The sequence below is a fragment of the Salminus brasiliensis genome, chromosome 15, assembly GCF_030463535.1.
Source record: "Salminus brasiliensis chromosome 15, fSalBra1.hap2, whole genome shotgun sequence".
Classification (NCBI taxonomy): domain Eukaryota; kingdom Metazoa; phylum Chordata; class Actinopteri; order Characiformes; family Bryconidae; genus Salminus; species Salminus brasiliensis.
In genome coordinates this window covers 18,975,798-18,992,558 of record NC_132892.1, presented here as the reverse complement: position 1 = coordinate 18,992,558, position 16,761 = coordinate 18,975,798, and the positions used below count along the sequence as shown (strand labels likewise).

General features: G+C 40.4%; 1 protein-coding gene across 1 annotated transcript in view; it reads left to right on the top strand.

Moving 5' to 3' along the window:
• Nucleotides 1-16,237, top strand: part of LOC140536096 (rho GTPase-activating protein 20-like) — a 46,251-nt gene extending 30,014 nt beyond the window's left edge. The window contains exons 8-15 of the mRNA XM_072657734.1: nt 298-364; nt 2,936-3,124; nt 3,220-3,401; nt 4,962-5,126; nt 8,796-8,911; nt 9,025-9,214; nt 11,367-11,481; nt 11,588-16,237. Coding sequence (XP_072513835.1) covers nt 298-364; nt 2,936-3,124; nt 3,220-3,401; nt 4,962-5,126; nt 8,796-8,911; nt 9,025-9,214; nt 11,367-11,481; nt 11,588-13,284 — 2,721 coding nt within the window. The 3' untranslated portion in view covers nt 13,285-16,237. The remainder of the gene's footprint in view (nt 1-297; nt 365-2,935; nt 3,125-3,219; nt 3,402-4,961; nt 5,127-8,795; nt 8,912-9,024; nt 9,215-11,366; nt 11,482-11,587) is intronic.
• The last annotated feature ends 524 nt before the right edge of the window (nt 16,238-16,761 follow it).

The following is a 16,761-nucleotide window of genomic DNA, read 5'->3' as shown; positions in this document are numbered from 1 at the left end:
GTTAAGTGTGTGTCTAGGAGTTCTTAATGTAACATGATGGGTCAGTTATGTGGAAAGGCCTGTAGGGGGAAAAAACAGTGGTTCTACTTTGTCTTATGGCAACAATGACTGCACAGAAATGTTCATACTAAAATCAAGGTACCGCTAGCAGTACGTAGAATTCCAGTGAACTCTTGGTAACTTTGCATATATGACCTAAGACCAGATACCTGTACCAAGAAAAACATGCCCCTGCAGGGCTCTCTGTCGTGGTGCACAACAATTCCCTGAATGTGTCTGATTCTCTCTGGCGTGCAGGGTTGTGTGAAGGACTACCAGCTGTGGGTTAGTTCCAGAAAAGACAACTCTCCTTACCCTCTCATTGGTGAGTTTGCAATTTTAGGGTGGTTTTAGTTGTTATGTAATCTGACTGTAGTTGTGAGGTTCATAAATCTGTTAATATTTTAGTATAATAATGGCATGTAAGTAGGAGATACTGTTCAACTGTGTGTTCTTGAAATTTGAAATCATACCAAATGGAGGTCTAATGGTTCTAATTGAACACAGTCAATTGAGTGTATGTTATTATGAGGCTATAGAGCATATCTCCACTGTCCAGTGAAAAACATCCATAATCTCCAAATTGTGACTTTACAGGAGAAAGCTAAAATGTTCTTAACTCTAAATGGAAGTCAATGTAAAATAAGGGGTTTATTCCAAGTAATTTAGAGCATTTCTATTGGTCCATTCATCCAGAATTATTCACACAGCGTACAGAAGCAGGTCCAGGGTTCAAACCATGGAGAAAACTAAAAACAGACAAAAATGGACATACATGGTTTTCATAGGACAGCAGCAATATAGACCATATGACATAAGAATACCACCTGAGATTGATACCTTGTAGATTAGGAGAGCTGTAGTTAGAGAGGTCTCTCCCTCTCTGGTGCCCCATCCTCCTCCAACCCGACTCCTCCAACCCGAATTCTTTCATTTTGTGGGTTATTGTTTAAAACAACGAATCAAACGTGACCACCTGTTACAAACTTCCCCCAACCTGAATCAGTACTGTTTGTCTGGGACTTCTGATACTGTAGAACCAGTACGTTTGTACATTTGAGGTGGAAGTAAAGAAGCTACCTGCAAGGCTAATGCCTTTTTTTTTTTCATGCCATCATGTTGTAGACTGGCAAATTCATGGTGACATTCACTTTATTCACTGGGCAGTGACTCATCCTGATCTGAGACCCTGTTTATACCTGGTCACTGCATCCGTCTGGAGTATCAATCATATCTGATTGAGGCCAAGCCAGATAAAAATGACAAGTGTAAATGCACTGAAGACTCAGATACAAGTCCTGTCACTCAAACTATTTCAGATAGTGGTCTGAGACGTGATTGGGCCACATGTTATAGCAATGTAAAAGCATCCGTCTCTCCGAGACGCATTAGACATCCAGAACTCCTCCCAGTACAACCTAAATTCTTCCCAATGCAGGACAGAAATTGGCATTTTTTGTCAGCATGGACGGTCGAAGCTTTCCCGTAAGTTTAAAGAAATGCACGACAGCAAGTCAAATTTAGAGTTTCGAATGTCGATGCAGCAACCATCTTTATCACAGCTGACCAATAAGCAGCTGTTTTTTTGTCCCACGCAGCAGTCGGATTTCAGTCTGACTAACCAGAGACGCATTTGACTACGAGTAGACAGGGTAAATGCATGTGGCTAAAATCTAATCAGCAAACAATCCAGATACTGATCACAAAGTGACATGGTGCAAACGGGGTCTAAAGACACTGGTCTAAAGAATATTGATCTTTTTATATTATTGTATTCTGTAATCATTTTGTTTTTGGACTAAATGAGCACTTCATTAGGAAGACTATACCACTACTGGGTAGGGCTGCTTTAGTCTGAAAGGAGCTTCAGTTCTTCATATTCCACAAGATGTTGTGTTCTATTTGATTGAGATCTTCTGAACTTTTGATTGGATGGTTTTGATTTTTTAATTAATTGAAGACGGTTAAATTGTGGCTATGAAGAAATGCTCAGAAATCGAGATTCAGTGTTCAGCTTTACAGTTTTGGTGAGCTTATTCCCACTGCAGCCTCAGCTTTCTGTTCTTGGCTGACAGACCCCCCCCCCCCTCCCACACACACACACACACACACACACAATGTAAGATTCACAATGTACAGTGTCAGCATAGCTGTTCTGTCAGCTTGAACCAGCCTAGCCATTCTCCAGTGACCTCTCTCACTAACAAAGCGTCTCTGTATTACACCATTCTGAGGACAATCTAGAGACGGCTGTGTTGAAATTCCCAGGAGACCAGAAGTTATAGAAATACTCAGACCAGCCAATTGGCACCAACAATCATTCTCAAAATCACAAAAATCACATTTTCCCCCATTTTGATGGATGATTTAAACATTATCTGAAGCTGCTGACCTGTGTCTGCATGACAGATTAGATAATTGCATAAACTATATATATATGCATATGTGTAAAAACATGTAATTTTGTGTATTTATTATTATTATTATTATTATTATTATGTACGTACCAGCCAGTGTTTTCATAGAATTTAACATAGCAAAGGAATCAGTCCAGACACCACTCTGTCAGTCTGTCTGTCTTTATGTGTAGCAGTTCAAACGTTTAGTTTTTAAAAATCACTTGTCATATTAATAATTACTTTGTTGGTGATAATTTATACTTGACTTTTTATAAACTACATAAAATATCGGGTTTGACTCAAAATGCCAGGGTATGCAGGATCATCACCCACAACTCTGAACACATTTGAAACCTATGATGTCACACCATAACATCATAGTTTAACAATTATATACAAAATAAATTTCAGCATTTTATGCAGTTTATGGCAGTGTATATTGATGTATTGTTAGCATGGAAACATGCTCATTTCTTTTTCACATTGACTCTGCACAGGTCATGAGTTTCCTTTCAGTATTCAAATGAGCCATATAAGAGAGCCACTGGGTCAAACAGGTGACAAAAGTGATGCCACTACTTCACCTGACAATGAAGTGGAGCTACTCTTTGACCAGCTGCAGTCTGACAGTCAGTGCCAATTCATCCTCAAGCCAAGTAGAGTGGCTGTAGGCCACTCTTTTGTGGGTAAGAGCCTTGTTAATGTAAGACAACTTAGGCAACATGCTCTACGTTTCTTTCTCCTGGTACTCAGCATTCTTTTTATCTTCTCACGTTCTAAGTTGATCCAGACCAGAAGCCATTCAAGAGACGCCGTTCGCTCATCAACTGGGCTTTTTGGCGTGGCTCCACCACTCAGCTGGATGACCTACCCCCATCACCTCTTCTCCCCACCACTGGTAGGCTCTTTGGCCTGCCGCTCAGCGTGGTGTGCACGGATAACAGCCTCCCCAAGCCCATCATGGTGAGTGTAGGAATTACTAATGAATTATTTAGAAACAGACTAGTTACATAGTCAGAAACAATTCCTCAAAAGCATCATAAACTTTACCAAACGTTGTCAAATAAGCTGATGATAATGATGCTGGTGCTGCGCAATTTATCATTTGTTAATTATCTTAGTATTGGCCTGCAACCGACAATATGAGCCCACTAGTGAATCGTGTGTTATTTAGTAATGTGAGCTGTAAGCATCCATACCAATCACCAATCCTTCTTAACTGCATATGATTCAGCACACGTTTGGTCAGACTAATGCAGGTCTTTCATCACATGACAGATTCACTAATACATCACAAGACAAATCACAAAATATGTCATCGTATCGTTATCAAATGGTAATCTGTCTATGTCTTCCGTTTGAGCTTTGATTGAGCACTGGTAGACAACAGAGATAGTAACATACTTTTTAAAGGTACCTTCTCATGAATGGTCATGCATCCTCTGATTTCCTGACTGAATTTTAGGGCTTGTTCATCTAGCCTATATTTATTAGTGATAGCACTCATACCTGCCCAGTGTTGAAAACTTGCTGGAATGGCAGTTCACAGGGCAGCTTGAAATCTAACCTGCTATTGGGTTTCCTGCCCTACCTTCTCTTCCCTCTGGACTAAAGGAAGGAATGTATAATAGGGCTGCATAACATATTCTTTATTATTTGTTAGTTCAAGTATGTTTGGGTTCAAGTGTTCCAGATATGTATATGTGGTTGTTTTCATATATCATATGGTGTTTAATCTTACACAAAGGTGTCTTCACATTCATTACTCAGATAAAAGTGTAGATACAAGGGTTTATCAAGCTTTTTACTCACGTAAAAGTCAAAGCTATTAAGCTATAAAGCTATAAAGTATAAAAGTAAAAGTAATGTAAGGAAAACAAAGGCCAAAAGCTTAGGCTTATGTTCTTAAAATTCAAATGTTGATGTTAAAAAATTTGGGCTGCACTAGGCTGCCTGTTTCAGCTGCAGATCTGCCCATTGAAAATGAATGCATTTCATATCAAATATATTAAAGGAGGATCTATGTGCACTACTGAGCATTAACGTGTGTTTCATGGAGGGAAAATATGATGTGATTGAAGTGAAGTATTGGTGCAAAAAGTCAAACTGCAGAGGCATGTGATCAGTAACCTTTATTGGAATGTAAATTCCCCCCACTTAGTTGGGACACTTCTTGAGTCTCTGTCTTGGTTCCCTTTGTAACAAATTATATACAGAAAGAATCACCAGGAAAAGTTCATATATAAAATTAATACCACACTGCCCTTATTGTTGGATGCACTGCATTTATTATTGCACTTGTAACTATAAAATATAGTTACACAGTATACTATACAGCATAGCACTATATAGAAATGGCTACTTTTGCTTTAAGTGGTTTATATAATTTAGTGCATACGACAATATGTAGTGGTAAAATTACAATATGCTATTTTGTCCATTTCATGTAGTGTATAATATATGTTATATCTGGCTGTTATATATTTTCTCTCTCTGTCTCTCTCTCTGTATCTATCTATCTAGGACATGCTGGTGTTTCTGTTCCAGGAGGGGCCCTTCACACGGGGAATCTTCCGGCGCTCTGCCGGGGCCAAGGCCTGCAGGGAGTTAAGAGACATACTGGACTCTGGATTCCAGGACATTCAGCTGGCCCGTCAGTCCATTTTTGTGATTGCCGCCGTCTTCAAGGCAAGTGTAACTCTGTAATATTGGACTTAACCTACAGCATTATATATATTCATTCAACATAAAGTACCTGCTAAAGTACATGCATAGCACCTGCTAAACCTAATTGTGCATAGACTATGCAAAATAAGGTTTAGCAGGTACTATGCATGTCTATGGCTACTGATTTCCGCCGTTCCATGGTTGTTTAATTGCTTGTATGGATGGATGTGTGTTTGTTGCTAGACATCATGTATCTGTGGGACATCTTTCTTCTCTGTTTATTTTTTTGTGTGTCTCAGAAAATATGGCATATGCATCCCACATGTTCAGAGTTTAGACCAACCGACTTACTGGAAAAGCTTTTCTATAAACCCACAGAAAAAAACGCAAACGTCATTTTTTCTCTACCACTTGTTTCCCCTTGCTCTATTAACAGTTTCGGTTCTGACAGGTAAAATTTGGCCAGAATTAGTACTGAATAATTAGTACTTTTTGAATCGTAAGTATGTACTAAATAATTAGCTGGACACTAAATCCGTAGTAGTTAGTAAGTACTGAATAATTAGCAGGCACTTTTTGAATAATCTGTAGATACAAAATAATTTGTATGTAATTAAAATTACAACTGAAATATAAGGCTTGGTTTTAAGATGTTAAGATCTTATTAATTAGTACTGAATAATTCATAGGTGCTTAATAATTAGTAGGTACTAAATAATTTATTAAATAATTATTTAAAAGCTAGTAGCTACTAAATACACTGCCTAGCCACCTGGATTTAACAAAGCAAATAGGTAAGAGCCTCCCATTGGATAATTATGGCATGGTGATATTGTTTCAGCTGGCAACAAGTTATTTAACTGTAACTGATGCAGTAAGTAGTTTTTCATTTGTTAAACATGTGGGAAGACACATCATGGAAAAGATGTTTCAGAAGGGTCAAATTATTGGCATGCATCAAGCCGAGAAAAAAAAAAGGAGATTTCTAAAACTACTAAAATCGGGTTAGGAACTGTGTAAAAAGTCATCTTCAAGGAAGGAATGTGGTTAGACAAACAATAGTAGAGCTCAGGGAAATGTTTAATAGTGAACGTAAGAGCATGTTTACATATACAATGCAAAGGGGACTAAACAGCTGTGTAGCTTTAAGAAAACCACTTGTCAGTGAGACTAATTGGACTGTCGGAAATTGGACTGTCAATAGAAACAATGGAAGAAGGTCATGTGGTCTGATAAGTCTAAAAAGTCTGTCCTGATGGGCGCATCAGGGTATGAAGAGAGGCGGCTGAAGTGATGCCCTCATCACGCCTAGTGCCTACCGTACTAGCCTGTGGGGGCAGTGCTTTGATCTGGGGTTGCTGCAGTTGGTCAGGTCCAGGTTCAGCAATGTTACGTGCCCAGAGAATGAGGTCAACCAACTACCTGAATAGACCGAACAACCATTTTTTTCTCTTCCTGATAACACGGGCATATTACAAGATGGCAATGCCAGGATACATCTGGCTCAAATTGTGAAAGAGTGGTTCAGGAAGCATGGGACATCATTTTCACACATGGATTGGTTATGTGTGTGTGACCTTTTTTTGGCCAGCCAGTGTACTTAACAGGTACTAAATAATTAGTACGGACTCAGTAATTAGTAAGTATTGAATAATTACTACTTATTGAATAATAAGTAGATACTTAAAAGGAGGTGCTAAATTATTAGTATATTAGTATTAGCAATTACTATTGAATATTTAGCAGTCAGTCAATCAGTGTCCTGGCTGTTAAATCAGGCAAGACCCTTTCAGATATGCACGGTAATTCCTTACCCGATTAGCCGTATGTGTGAACGCAAACGTCCAGACATTACCCAGACTTTATCCTGCCAGCCCCCTAGTAGAGTCCAGATGATGTCTGCATGAGCCCATGTGTGAACAGAGCAGGTACACAGGTGTCTCCCCTTGCCTTAACCACACAAAACATTTCCTGTGGTGAGAACATGAGAGCATCAGTGTGTTCGGCTTAACCATGAATTGCAGTTAGTGGAAAGTTAGTGGGCTAAAATGGTCAGGACTATCTAAAGAGACTGGTGTAATCCTGACCTGACAGGATTGGCTCTGTCAAAGAATTGGCAAGAGAACACGTAAACAAGTATTAGGAAACAATGTGACTACTTTTTTTTTTTTTGCCTGGGGTGCTCATTACCAAAGAAAACGGTGATAATGTTTTTTTGAAGTATTTGTTAATTTTTTAAGCCTCTTAATTAAAGTCCTTATGAGATGTGGTTGAAGCCCACCGTTACCACCATGTGCCTGAAAACAGTTGAAAACACTGCAGAACCACTGCAGAACCATTCTTCTATCACCCTTTCTGTTGCTCTTGTGTCGGTAGCTCAGCAGTTAGTCAACAGCTGGTGCACTAAGCTATCTGATACTAGGTGGAGCTGCATCTGAGCTAGCAAACTGAATGTTGTATTTGGTCACTTTTCTGTTTTAAACTAAGGCAGGATGAGATTGTATACACGCCACACAAAGTAAGACCACCCACGGCAATACCGCATACCACTGTATTATTACATATTTATTATTACATTATTATTATAGACGGTAAAAGGATATGAAAAAGGATATGGTGTAGCAGGGACGTGTCAGCGAAGTCGCACGTCGAGCAAGAAGAGGCGTTGGCTGCCTTTGCATGTCCTTACCCATCCAGTGTTTGGAGGGCTAGTGCTAGGGCGAGTTACGTATGGGTGGGTTAATTGGCCCTACTAAAAGATTTTTTTTTGACAAGGCCAGAATTAAGCCTAAACCTAGACTAGAACATATTTCCAAAAGTGATTCACCTTTGACATGGCAGTTAAGGCTAAGATTAGGCTTGTCCTGGAAACCGACTCTTAAATTCATATAACCACTAAGACTTTTTAGTGGATTTTTAGTGGCTGTCAAGATTCCTCATTAACTGGTCTCTATGATGGATGTGCGAATTTCATGTGGTTATACATAACATCATTTCATGGACCAATTTAAGTCAGGCCATGCTGGCCCAAAACTGGACATCCATGGATTTCTCAGTTCTGTCAGTGCTGACTGGGAGGTCTAGATTAGTTGGTCCACCTGAAGGTCTGTGTTCTATTTCACATCATTGTCTGAAGTACAATAGGGGAAATGTTGCGTATGCCATGTCACACTCATCTTTCAGTCATGCCGGTGATGCATACTGTACATGTTCTGCACTGCTGGTACTTTAGCTGTGTTCTATGAGTCATGTTGTGTGATCGTGTTACACCTCAGAAAGGTAATGAGAAATGTAATCCTCTCTACAGTTAAATACCCTTAAGCTGTTCTGAGAAACTGTCAGTCAAATTAAGAAGTGCTCTTCAAGAGTGGCATCGCATGATCAGATTTATACAGGTGGCACATGCAACTTTACATGGATCACCATAAGCAAATATCAGCGGTTTTCAGGATTTTCTCAACTATTACTCTAGCCAGTCAAGTGATTAACGTGTTACTGCCTCCAGAGTTTTTTCAGAACTTCTGAACTCCACTGTTAAAACCCTGTGGTTTAAAAACACGCTGATATGATTCACTTTGAGTAGAATTGATGTAATCTGGTACAAGGTTTACTCCCATTGTGAACATTTTAGTCCAGTTTTTACTCCAGTATTGTGAATTTGCCAGTGTTTTCTCTATGTACATAATGTAGGACTTCCTGCGGAGCATTCCGGGCAGCTTGTTACTGTCAGATCTTTATGAGAGGTGGATGGCCACCATGGATTTGTCTGACGAAGCAGATGACAGCCAGTTAAAGGCCATTCAGAGGTACTTCAATACTTCAAAACTACCTCTCAATGAGAGACTCAGCATCTCAGTTGGAAATCCAGAGCTAATGCTCAAAGCCTAATTGCTCATTAATCTTTGTATCTCTCTTTCAGCTTGGTGACCTCTCTCCCTCCCGAGAACATCGTCCTCCTAAAGCACGTCCTGGCAGTGCTCTATAACATCCAGCTCCGTGCTCAAGACAACCAGATGAATGCCTTCAATCTTGCCGTTTGCATTGCTCCCAGCATGCTGTCTTCTTCTGCTCCCAGCAGCCCTGAGATGGAAGGAGAAGGTGCCAAAAAGGTAGGTTGGTCTTCCATCCAGGTTACCAGGTCACTGGGTTGGTTTTGTAGCTGCACCGAAATTTCAGGCACAGCTGAAAATAGTCAAAACTTTTGCTTTTGGCCAAAAGAGAAAAAAAGGCTGAAATACAGGTTAGAATGACATTGTCATCAGGATCAAAAGAAAGAAAGTACAAACGTCTCAATTTTAGTTCGATTTTACTACAGAACATCACATTCTTGATACACAGAGCACAGCAAAACAGCAGATGCAGAATGGAAAGTCCCAGTGAGCTCTCCCAAACAGCATCTGTAGCCACAGGTTTTGAAATGACCAAAAAAAAAAAACAGACGACAGAGTATTTAGTCATACAGTCTTTTTTATTCAAATGCGTAAATGAAATTGCAAATATCAAAAATTGCAAATTGCAGAAAGTTTCAGAAACTGTTTCTTAACAGGTGTGCTGTGAATTTTCATTTTGACTTCAGTCAGAAATTTTCATTTTGGTGCATCACTAGTGCTGTTATTACTAGGACACCTTATATGATCAAATATTCTAAGGCTCAAGGCAAAAAAATTGCATCTTTACCCTAAAACAGGAGTGAACCTTTATAATAAATCATATTTAATACTAAAATGTTTTGTACAGACAAAATGGCATTCACCATCAATTGAGATTACAAAATGGGTCAGATTAATCTCCCCATAATCTTTAGGCCTTAACAGGCTTTTTCCTCAGGCTTTATTATGGTAAAGGTCATTTTGGAATTATTGTTGTTTAAAGACCTGTTATATGCAGGGTCTTCTTATTGACCATGTCCAGATTTTTTTTTTTTTCCTAAATAAAAGCTTGTACCCTCTTCTGTGTTGAATCACACACATTTGATAAACGTGTCACCTCATCGTTTTTCACCCATGGATCTGTTCCCTTGTGTGAAGATCGTCTTTCACACATTTTGTTTTTGTTTTGGAGATGTTTTTGAGCTAGTTGCTGGAAGCAGCAGCTCACTGGGAAATATTTCAAGCATTTCCTTCAGATTCTTGAGGTCAGCGCCATTCTCACAGTATCCGTTATGATGGAGCTCTCGCCTCTTGCGGTTTGTTTGGATATGCGTGTAGTGGCCAGTGTGTTGCTGTTCAGCACAGAGAGTTTTTGAATTTCAACATTTCCACATTCCCCAACGACACTGATCTTGGCAGCATTGGCCGCAACGTCGCCTGAGTAAACCATTGGAAGCTCCAGCTAAACTTAGACTGAATTTGTTTGTGGGGTTTTTGTTGTTGTTGTTGCCCTGCAATAACAGTTATTTTTCTATGAGGAAATAATAAAAGCCTGGAATTCTTCCTTCCAGTTAGTCTTGGTCATGAACACACTGTTTTGTGTGGGAATACATTTACACTCACTATTACTGCTCTATAAATCTGAAGACTTTATGTCTGGTTACTTGACAACTATCATTTCACTTTGATAGCAACTATTTTGAGGACTATTTTATAACATGTCAAAGTTTTAATTCAGACGATCCTGTATGTACTGCTGTTTTATGGGGATGAGATGTGTGATAAAGGTGCATCATCTGTTATGGCATCGTATAGTATTGGTGCTTTTGTGACACTGTACACTGCTCTCTAAAACGTGTATGCACACTAACCAGGACTGGAGCTATTTGTTTCTGAATAAGTGAATGAATGTTTTCCCAATCACTAACAGCCCTTGACATTTTTATGGGTGACACTCTTTTTTTTTTTTCCTCAGAAGACACATGGGCCGCGAACACATTTTGGTAAACAGCTGAGAAATCAAAGCAGAGCGTTAATGCACATCTGTTGGGTTCAAACAGAAATCAAACCAGAATAAACCTAGACTAAGCATCCCCTGCTGACATCATTCCACCACTCAATGTGTGTTGAATTCTTGTTCTAATCAACAAGGATTAGGAAACAAGAGCTTTCTGAGCAAATCTGGCCTCCAGGTCGACTCGGCATTTCTTATAAAGAATTAACCTTTGAGATCTCAAACTGGAACAATGAACTTTTAAGCCCTTGGTTCTTTCCTGGGATTAATTGTCATTTCATTTCCACTGTTTACGGGTTCTAATAAACCTGTTATGATATATAGTTCCATGAAATAACAATGAAAATTCATGTTATTTTGGTATTGCCCCTTTCTCAGGTTTGTGACTTGGCACGGTTAATGATCGAAAATTGCACAGCAGTAATGGGAGAGGATGTGACCACCCTGTTTGATGGTTTTCCTCAAAGATGCAATATAGACGGTCACGGGTCAGGTAAATATTTCTTCTCACCAAAATTCAAGTTTAGACTCAAGCTCAGGGCATACTTTTCATTAACTTCACCAACTCTTTCCCTGACCCTGTTTCCCTTTCTGCGCAGACGTGTCCTCTTACCAGATGACGGACTCGTCGTATGACAGTCTTGAGAATGAACTGAATGACGATTCTGGATCCCCCTTCCAGCCCATGCAGAGGTCGCGGGGGAAGCCGGACAGTCGCAGCTGTGACTCAGTGCTCACCCTGAGTGACTGTGACCTGGACCAGCCTGACCAAGAAAACACCCTAACCACACACCACCTGCTTCCCCCACTAGCCCATCCTGTGAAAACTAGCCCAGCGGTGAGCCCGTCCTCCCCTTGCCCCCGCTCCCCCTGTGAGGTACCTTCCGTGCAGCCGGGAATTCGTCAGTTGAGGCGCTGTTCCGAGCCTGCCATCTGGTCTTCGACCTCCTCCTTGAGCAAATACCTGGAGCGGTTTGGAAACCGAAAGGGCAGCTATGACGGAGCCGCAAGCCAAGGCAAAAACGATGCAGAGATGTTTGCTAAGCATTTGAAAAATCTCAGGTTGGACAAACACGATAGCTCTAGCCAGAGTGGTCAGAAGGATAGGCCCGTTCCTAGACAACGAAAAGAGCAACTTAAGCCGCCCCCTCTGCATCTAGACGCCAGCTGCTCAAGTCTCTATTCTCCCGGGGCTTCTCCAACACGCTCTTCAATGAGCTCCTTGGACAGTGCTTTCTCTCAGCACTCAGCTGACTTTGCCAAACCTTGCTCTCAGCCTCTTGGCACCTTCAAGGCAATAGTGACTAGTTCTCCCAGATCCCCTGGCATTGTGTCCATACCTTCGCCAGGCCCAACAGTTCCTTCCCCTAAGGAATCTCCGCCCAAAGAGAAATTCGACTGGAGCCAACTAAGGAGTACACATGGGCTGCATCCAAACACCTGGCTCAAGAGAGACCACAGACTGTCCTTGTCAAAAGACAAAATTGGCCTAGAAGATGAGGACACTGATGATCCACAGTGTGAGGTTTCCTTCAAGATGGGCCATAGCAAGGAGAAGCAAAGTCTGGAGTCAAGCAATTCAGTATCTAGACAAATATCTACCAGCCCTCCTTCTTATCAAGAAGCCATGCTGCAGACACAGCACAGCAGGTCAGTTTATTACCCTGCCTCGGAGAGACCACTAACAGTCAAAGAACTGAGAGAGCTTCACAACCAGTCATGTTCACTCCGCAGGACAAACCTCGGAGGAAGGAGATATATTCAGAAGAGCACGTGTAACACAGCGGGAGGCGAGAACAGCACCCTGCCAAAGTCTTTGTTTTATGGGCAAAGTGGTCGATGTTTGGCCTTGCACAGGCAGAAATCGTACTCCCTCATTCCTGTTGAAGAGAAGTCTTACGGACATCCTTGCAGTCGGCGCCGAGCATCTGAACCTGGAGGGACTTGCCTGGGGTTAGACAGGGAGTCTGCAAAGAGTCTGGAGTGTCTCCACCGGCAGGTCGTAGAGGACCAAGATGGAGATTCGTTCTCCCACCCTCATGGACTGAAGGTGTCTGATGTGGACACACAGGGCGAAGATAGTGAACCACGCTTTTGCTTGTCCCCTGCTGCCACGAAGGCTGTGAGGGACTACTTCTCATTGCACGGAGGTGAAGATACCCAGAGTAATGTAAAGAAGAGTCAGGAAGTGGCGCTGGCTGTCGTCCATGGCAAGCGGGAGTGGATTAGACGGTGCAGTGACCCACGGCTGGAGGACTTTGAAAAAATGCTTTTTGCGGAGGAGTCATACGTTTGAGTTACTAGCTGCTAGTAACACGTTTCCCAAATGCAGTCCCAAAAGAGTTTTCCCTCTGTTTTGACCTGATTCATTACCTGATGCCTATGGATGGTCAAGATACACAGAATGCGCTGGACACTCCAGGACTAGATGAGAAAATAATGTTGTAAATATGGTTGAGGATGGGACGCATTTGGCTGTGGGTGCGGCTGTGGCTGTGGCCTGTTGTGTAAATACGTACTTTCTTCTGGTCATCTCTTTGTAAATTGTAAAATTCTTTACGTTGTGTTGTTCTAAAAAAAAGACAATTCCATCCTTAAAGGCAACTGTGTTCATGTGCTGCACTTATTATAAGCTTCAGTCCAATCAAATGAAGTGGAATGCAGTGACACACCATTCAAGGTGTTGCGTAGTCTGACTGCGTAAATACATTAACTATTATTATTAATGAGTGAAATAAATATATTATTAATAGATTAAGAGCAAACATAAACTGTAGGAATTCATTTAGATTTACTTCTCTGGTGTTTCTGTGTGTTTCTAAAACCACTTGGATCCTCAATTGATATTGATATTGTTTAAAGTGTAGGTGCAATGTATCTTACCCTCAATCGATTCGTGTTGATTATCATCATAAAGATACAAAAAAAATGGTTTTAAAATGTTTAAATATCAATAATTAAATTAAATTAAAATGATAAATATTATGATTAATATTGTAAACCACAGCAGTGTGTAGATATGTAATTAGTGCTCAATCTCCTCTTTATTTTTTTGTGTATTTGCTTTATTAAGTGTAAATAATCAGATAAACATTAAGACCGCTAGAGCCTTTTATTAAGGCTCATTGAGAGCTTTGTTGCCACACTTATATGATTAAGAGATGTAGGACGGTTTGGCAAATAGTTGATGTAAATTTGCTACTTGATAGCTGCTCGTACAAACATAAACAAGCCAAAACGTTTATGTGCTATAAGAGATTATATTGCAAAATATCGCATCTGTAAGTACTGTATTTATGCTTTAGACATATATTTTTGGAGAATCTAAGAGTATGAATAGATGTATGGCGTGAGTGTGAATGAATGTTGGTTGGTGTGCATATAAAGCAAAGCAGAAAATGTATTTGAGTATTTAATTTCCCCCAAAAAACATATTGAGAGTTTTCATATATATATAAGTAAAATAAATAAAAATGCCATGAAAATGAACAAATGAAAGTCAGACATTGTTTCAATGCTTCAACAGAATTATTAAAAAAAATAAACTCATGAAACAGGCCTGGACAAAAATGATGGTACCCTTAACTTAATATTTTGTTGCACAGCCTTTTGAGGCAATCACTGCAATCAAACGATTCCTGTAACTGTCAATGAGACTTCTGCACCTCTCAGCAGGTATTTTGGCCCACTCCTCATGAGCAAACTGCTCCAGTTGTCTCAGGTTTTGAAGGGTGCCTTTTCCAGACGGCATGTTTCAGTTCCTTCCAAAGATCCAAAGATTTAGGTCAGGGCTCATAGAAGGCCACTTCAGAATAGTCCAGTGTTTTCCTCTTAGCCATTCTTAGTTATTTTTAGCTGTGTGTTTTGGGTCATTATCCTGTTGCAAGAACCATGACCTGCGACTGAGACCAAGCTTTTTAACACTGGGCAGCACATTTCTCTCTAGAGTCCCTTGATAGTCTTGAGATTTCATTGTATCCTGCACAGATTCAAGACACCCTGTGCCAGATGCAGCAAAGCAGCCCCAGAACATAACAGAGCCTCCTTCATATTTCACAGTAGGGACAGTGTTCTTTTCTTGATATGCTTCATTCTTCTGTTAGAGCTGATGTGCCTTGGCAAAAAGTTCGATTTTTGTCTCGATTTTTGTCTCATTTTGGGGCTTGTCAGCATGTAGGTTGGCAAAATTCCAGTCTGGCTTTTTTATGATTTGTTTTTTTTTAACAATGGTGTCTGCCTTGGTCGTCTCCCACTTTGGCTCAAATAACAACGGATGGTGTGATCTGACACTGCTATTCCTTGAGCTTGAAGTTCACCTTTAATCTCTATAGAATTTTTCTGGGCTCTTTTGTTACCATTCGTATTATCCGTCTCTTTGATTTGTCATACATTTTTCTCCTCCAGCCACGTCCAGGGAGGTTGGCTACAGTCCCATGGATCTTAAATTTCTGAATAATATGTGCAACTGTAGTCACAGGAACATCAAGCTGCTTGGAGATGGTCTTATAACCTTTACCTTTAACATACTTGTCTATAATTTTCTCCTGAGACAACTCTTTCCTTTGCTTCCTCTGGTCCATGTTGAGTGTGGTACACACCATGTCACCAAACAGCACAGTGACTACCTGTAGCCCTATATATAGGCCCACTGACTGATTACAAGATTGTAGACGCCTGTGATGCTAATTAGTGGACACACCTTGATTTAACATGTCCCTTTGGTCACATTATTTTCAGGGGTACCATCATTTTTGTCCAGGCCTGTTTAATAAGTTTACTTTTTAAAATAATTCTGTTGAAGCATGGTTCAAAATCAGTGTCGGATTTTCATTTGTTCATTTTCATAGACTTTATTTATTATTACTTTTGTCAGATTCAAGTTATTTCTGTGACCATTGTGGGTTTTTCTCATTAACCAACAATTGTGTCCATGAGTGTATATATCTATTTTTGCATAACATTGTTGCCAATCCTTTGTACATATATTACCTTATCAGGTGATTAAGTGTATCATCAAATACTGCACCTCTGCCTCTCTATGTATGGTCATATGATGCTTGTGATTGTGTTCCTATGGCGCTTGTATTTATATTTATAAGATGCTTCCAATAGTGTCTTAAGGCTGTAGTGCATATTTAAGCATGCCTTTGCAGCTGCTGTCTTAGGAAGGTAGTTGCAGCTGCAGCAGATTACAACTGGTCATTTGTATCTTGTGGTTTGTAACGATCATAATAAACTGTCACATCTGTGATGACGTATTGCTTCGCTTCTGGAACATGTGAACACAGGGTGAGGGTGATCGTGCTCTATACACGCCATCCTACGACTTGAATTCTGCTCTTAGCGTATGTGGCACAATGTAGGTCAGTCCTAGACTGAAGGTGTCTGATGTGAAATCACAGGGCGCTTTTGCTTTCCCCTGCTGCTGCAAAGGCTGTGAAGGAACCTTCTCATTGCACGGAGGTGAAGATACCCAGAGTAATGTAAAGAAGAGTCAGAAGGTGGCACTGGCTGTCGTCCATGGCAAGCAGGAGTGGATTAGACGGTGCAGTGACCCACGGCTGGAGTACTTACTACATTTAAAATAAATATATATATAATAACATTTTTGTGGTGTATTTCCAGTACTTGCAGATGAACATAATAAGTTTACATGTCTGCAAATATAAAAAAAAACCCAAAACAAACAAACCCAGAATCGTGCGTCAACTACTTGACACGCTGCCAAATTCCATCTGATCAAATGTCAGTCACCTGCAGCTGAACCTTTGAA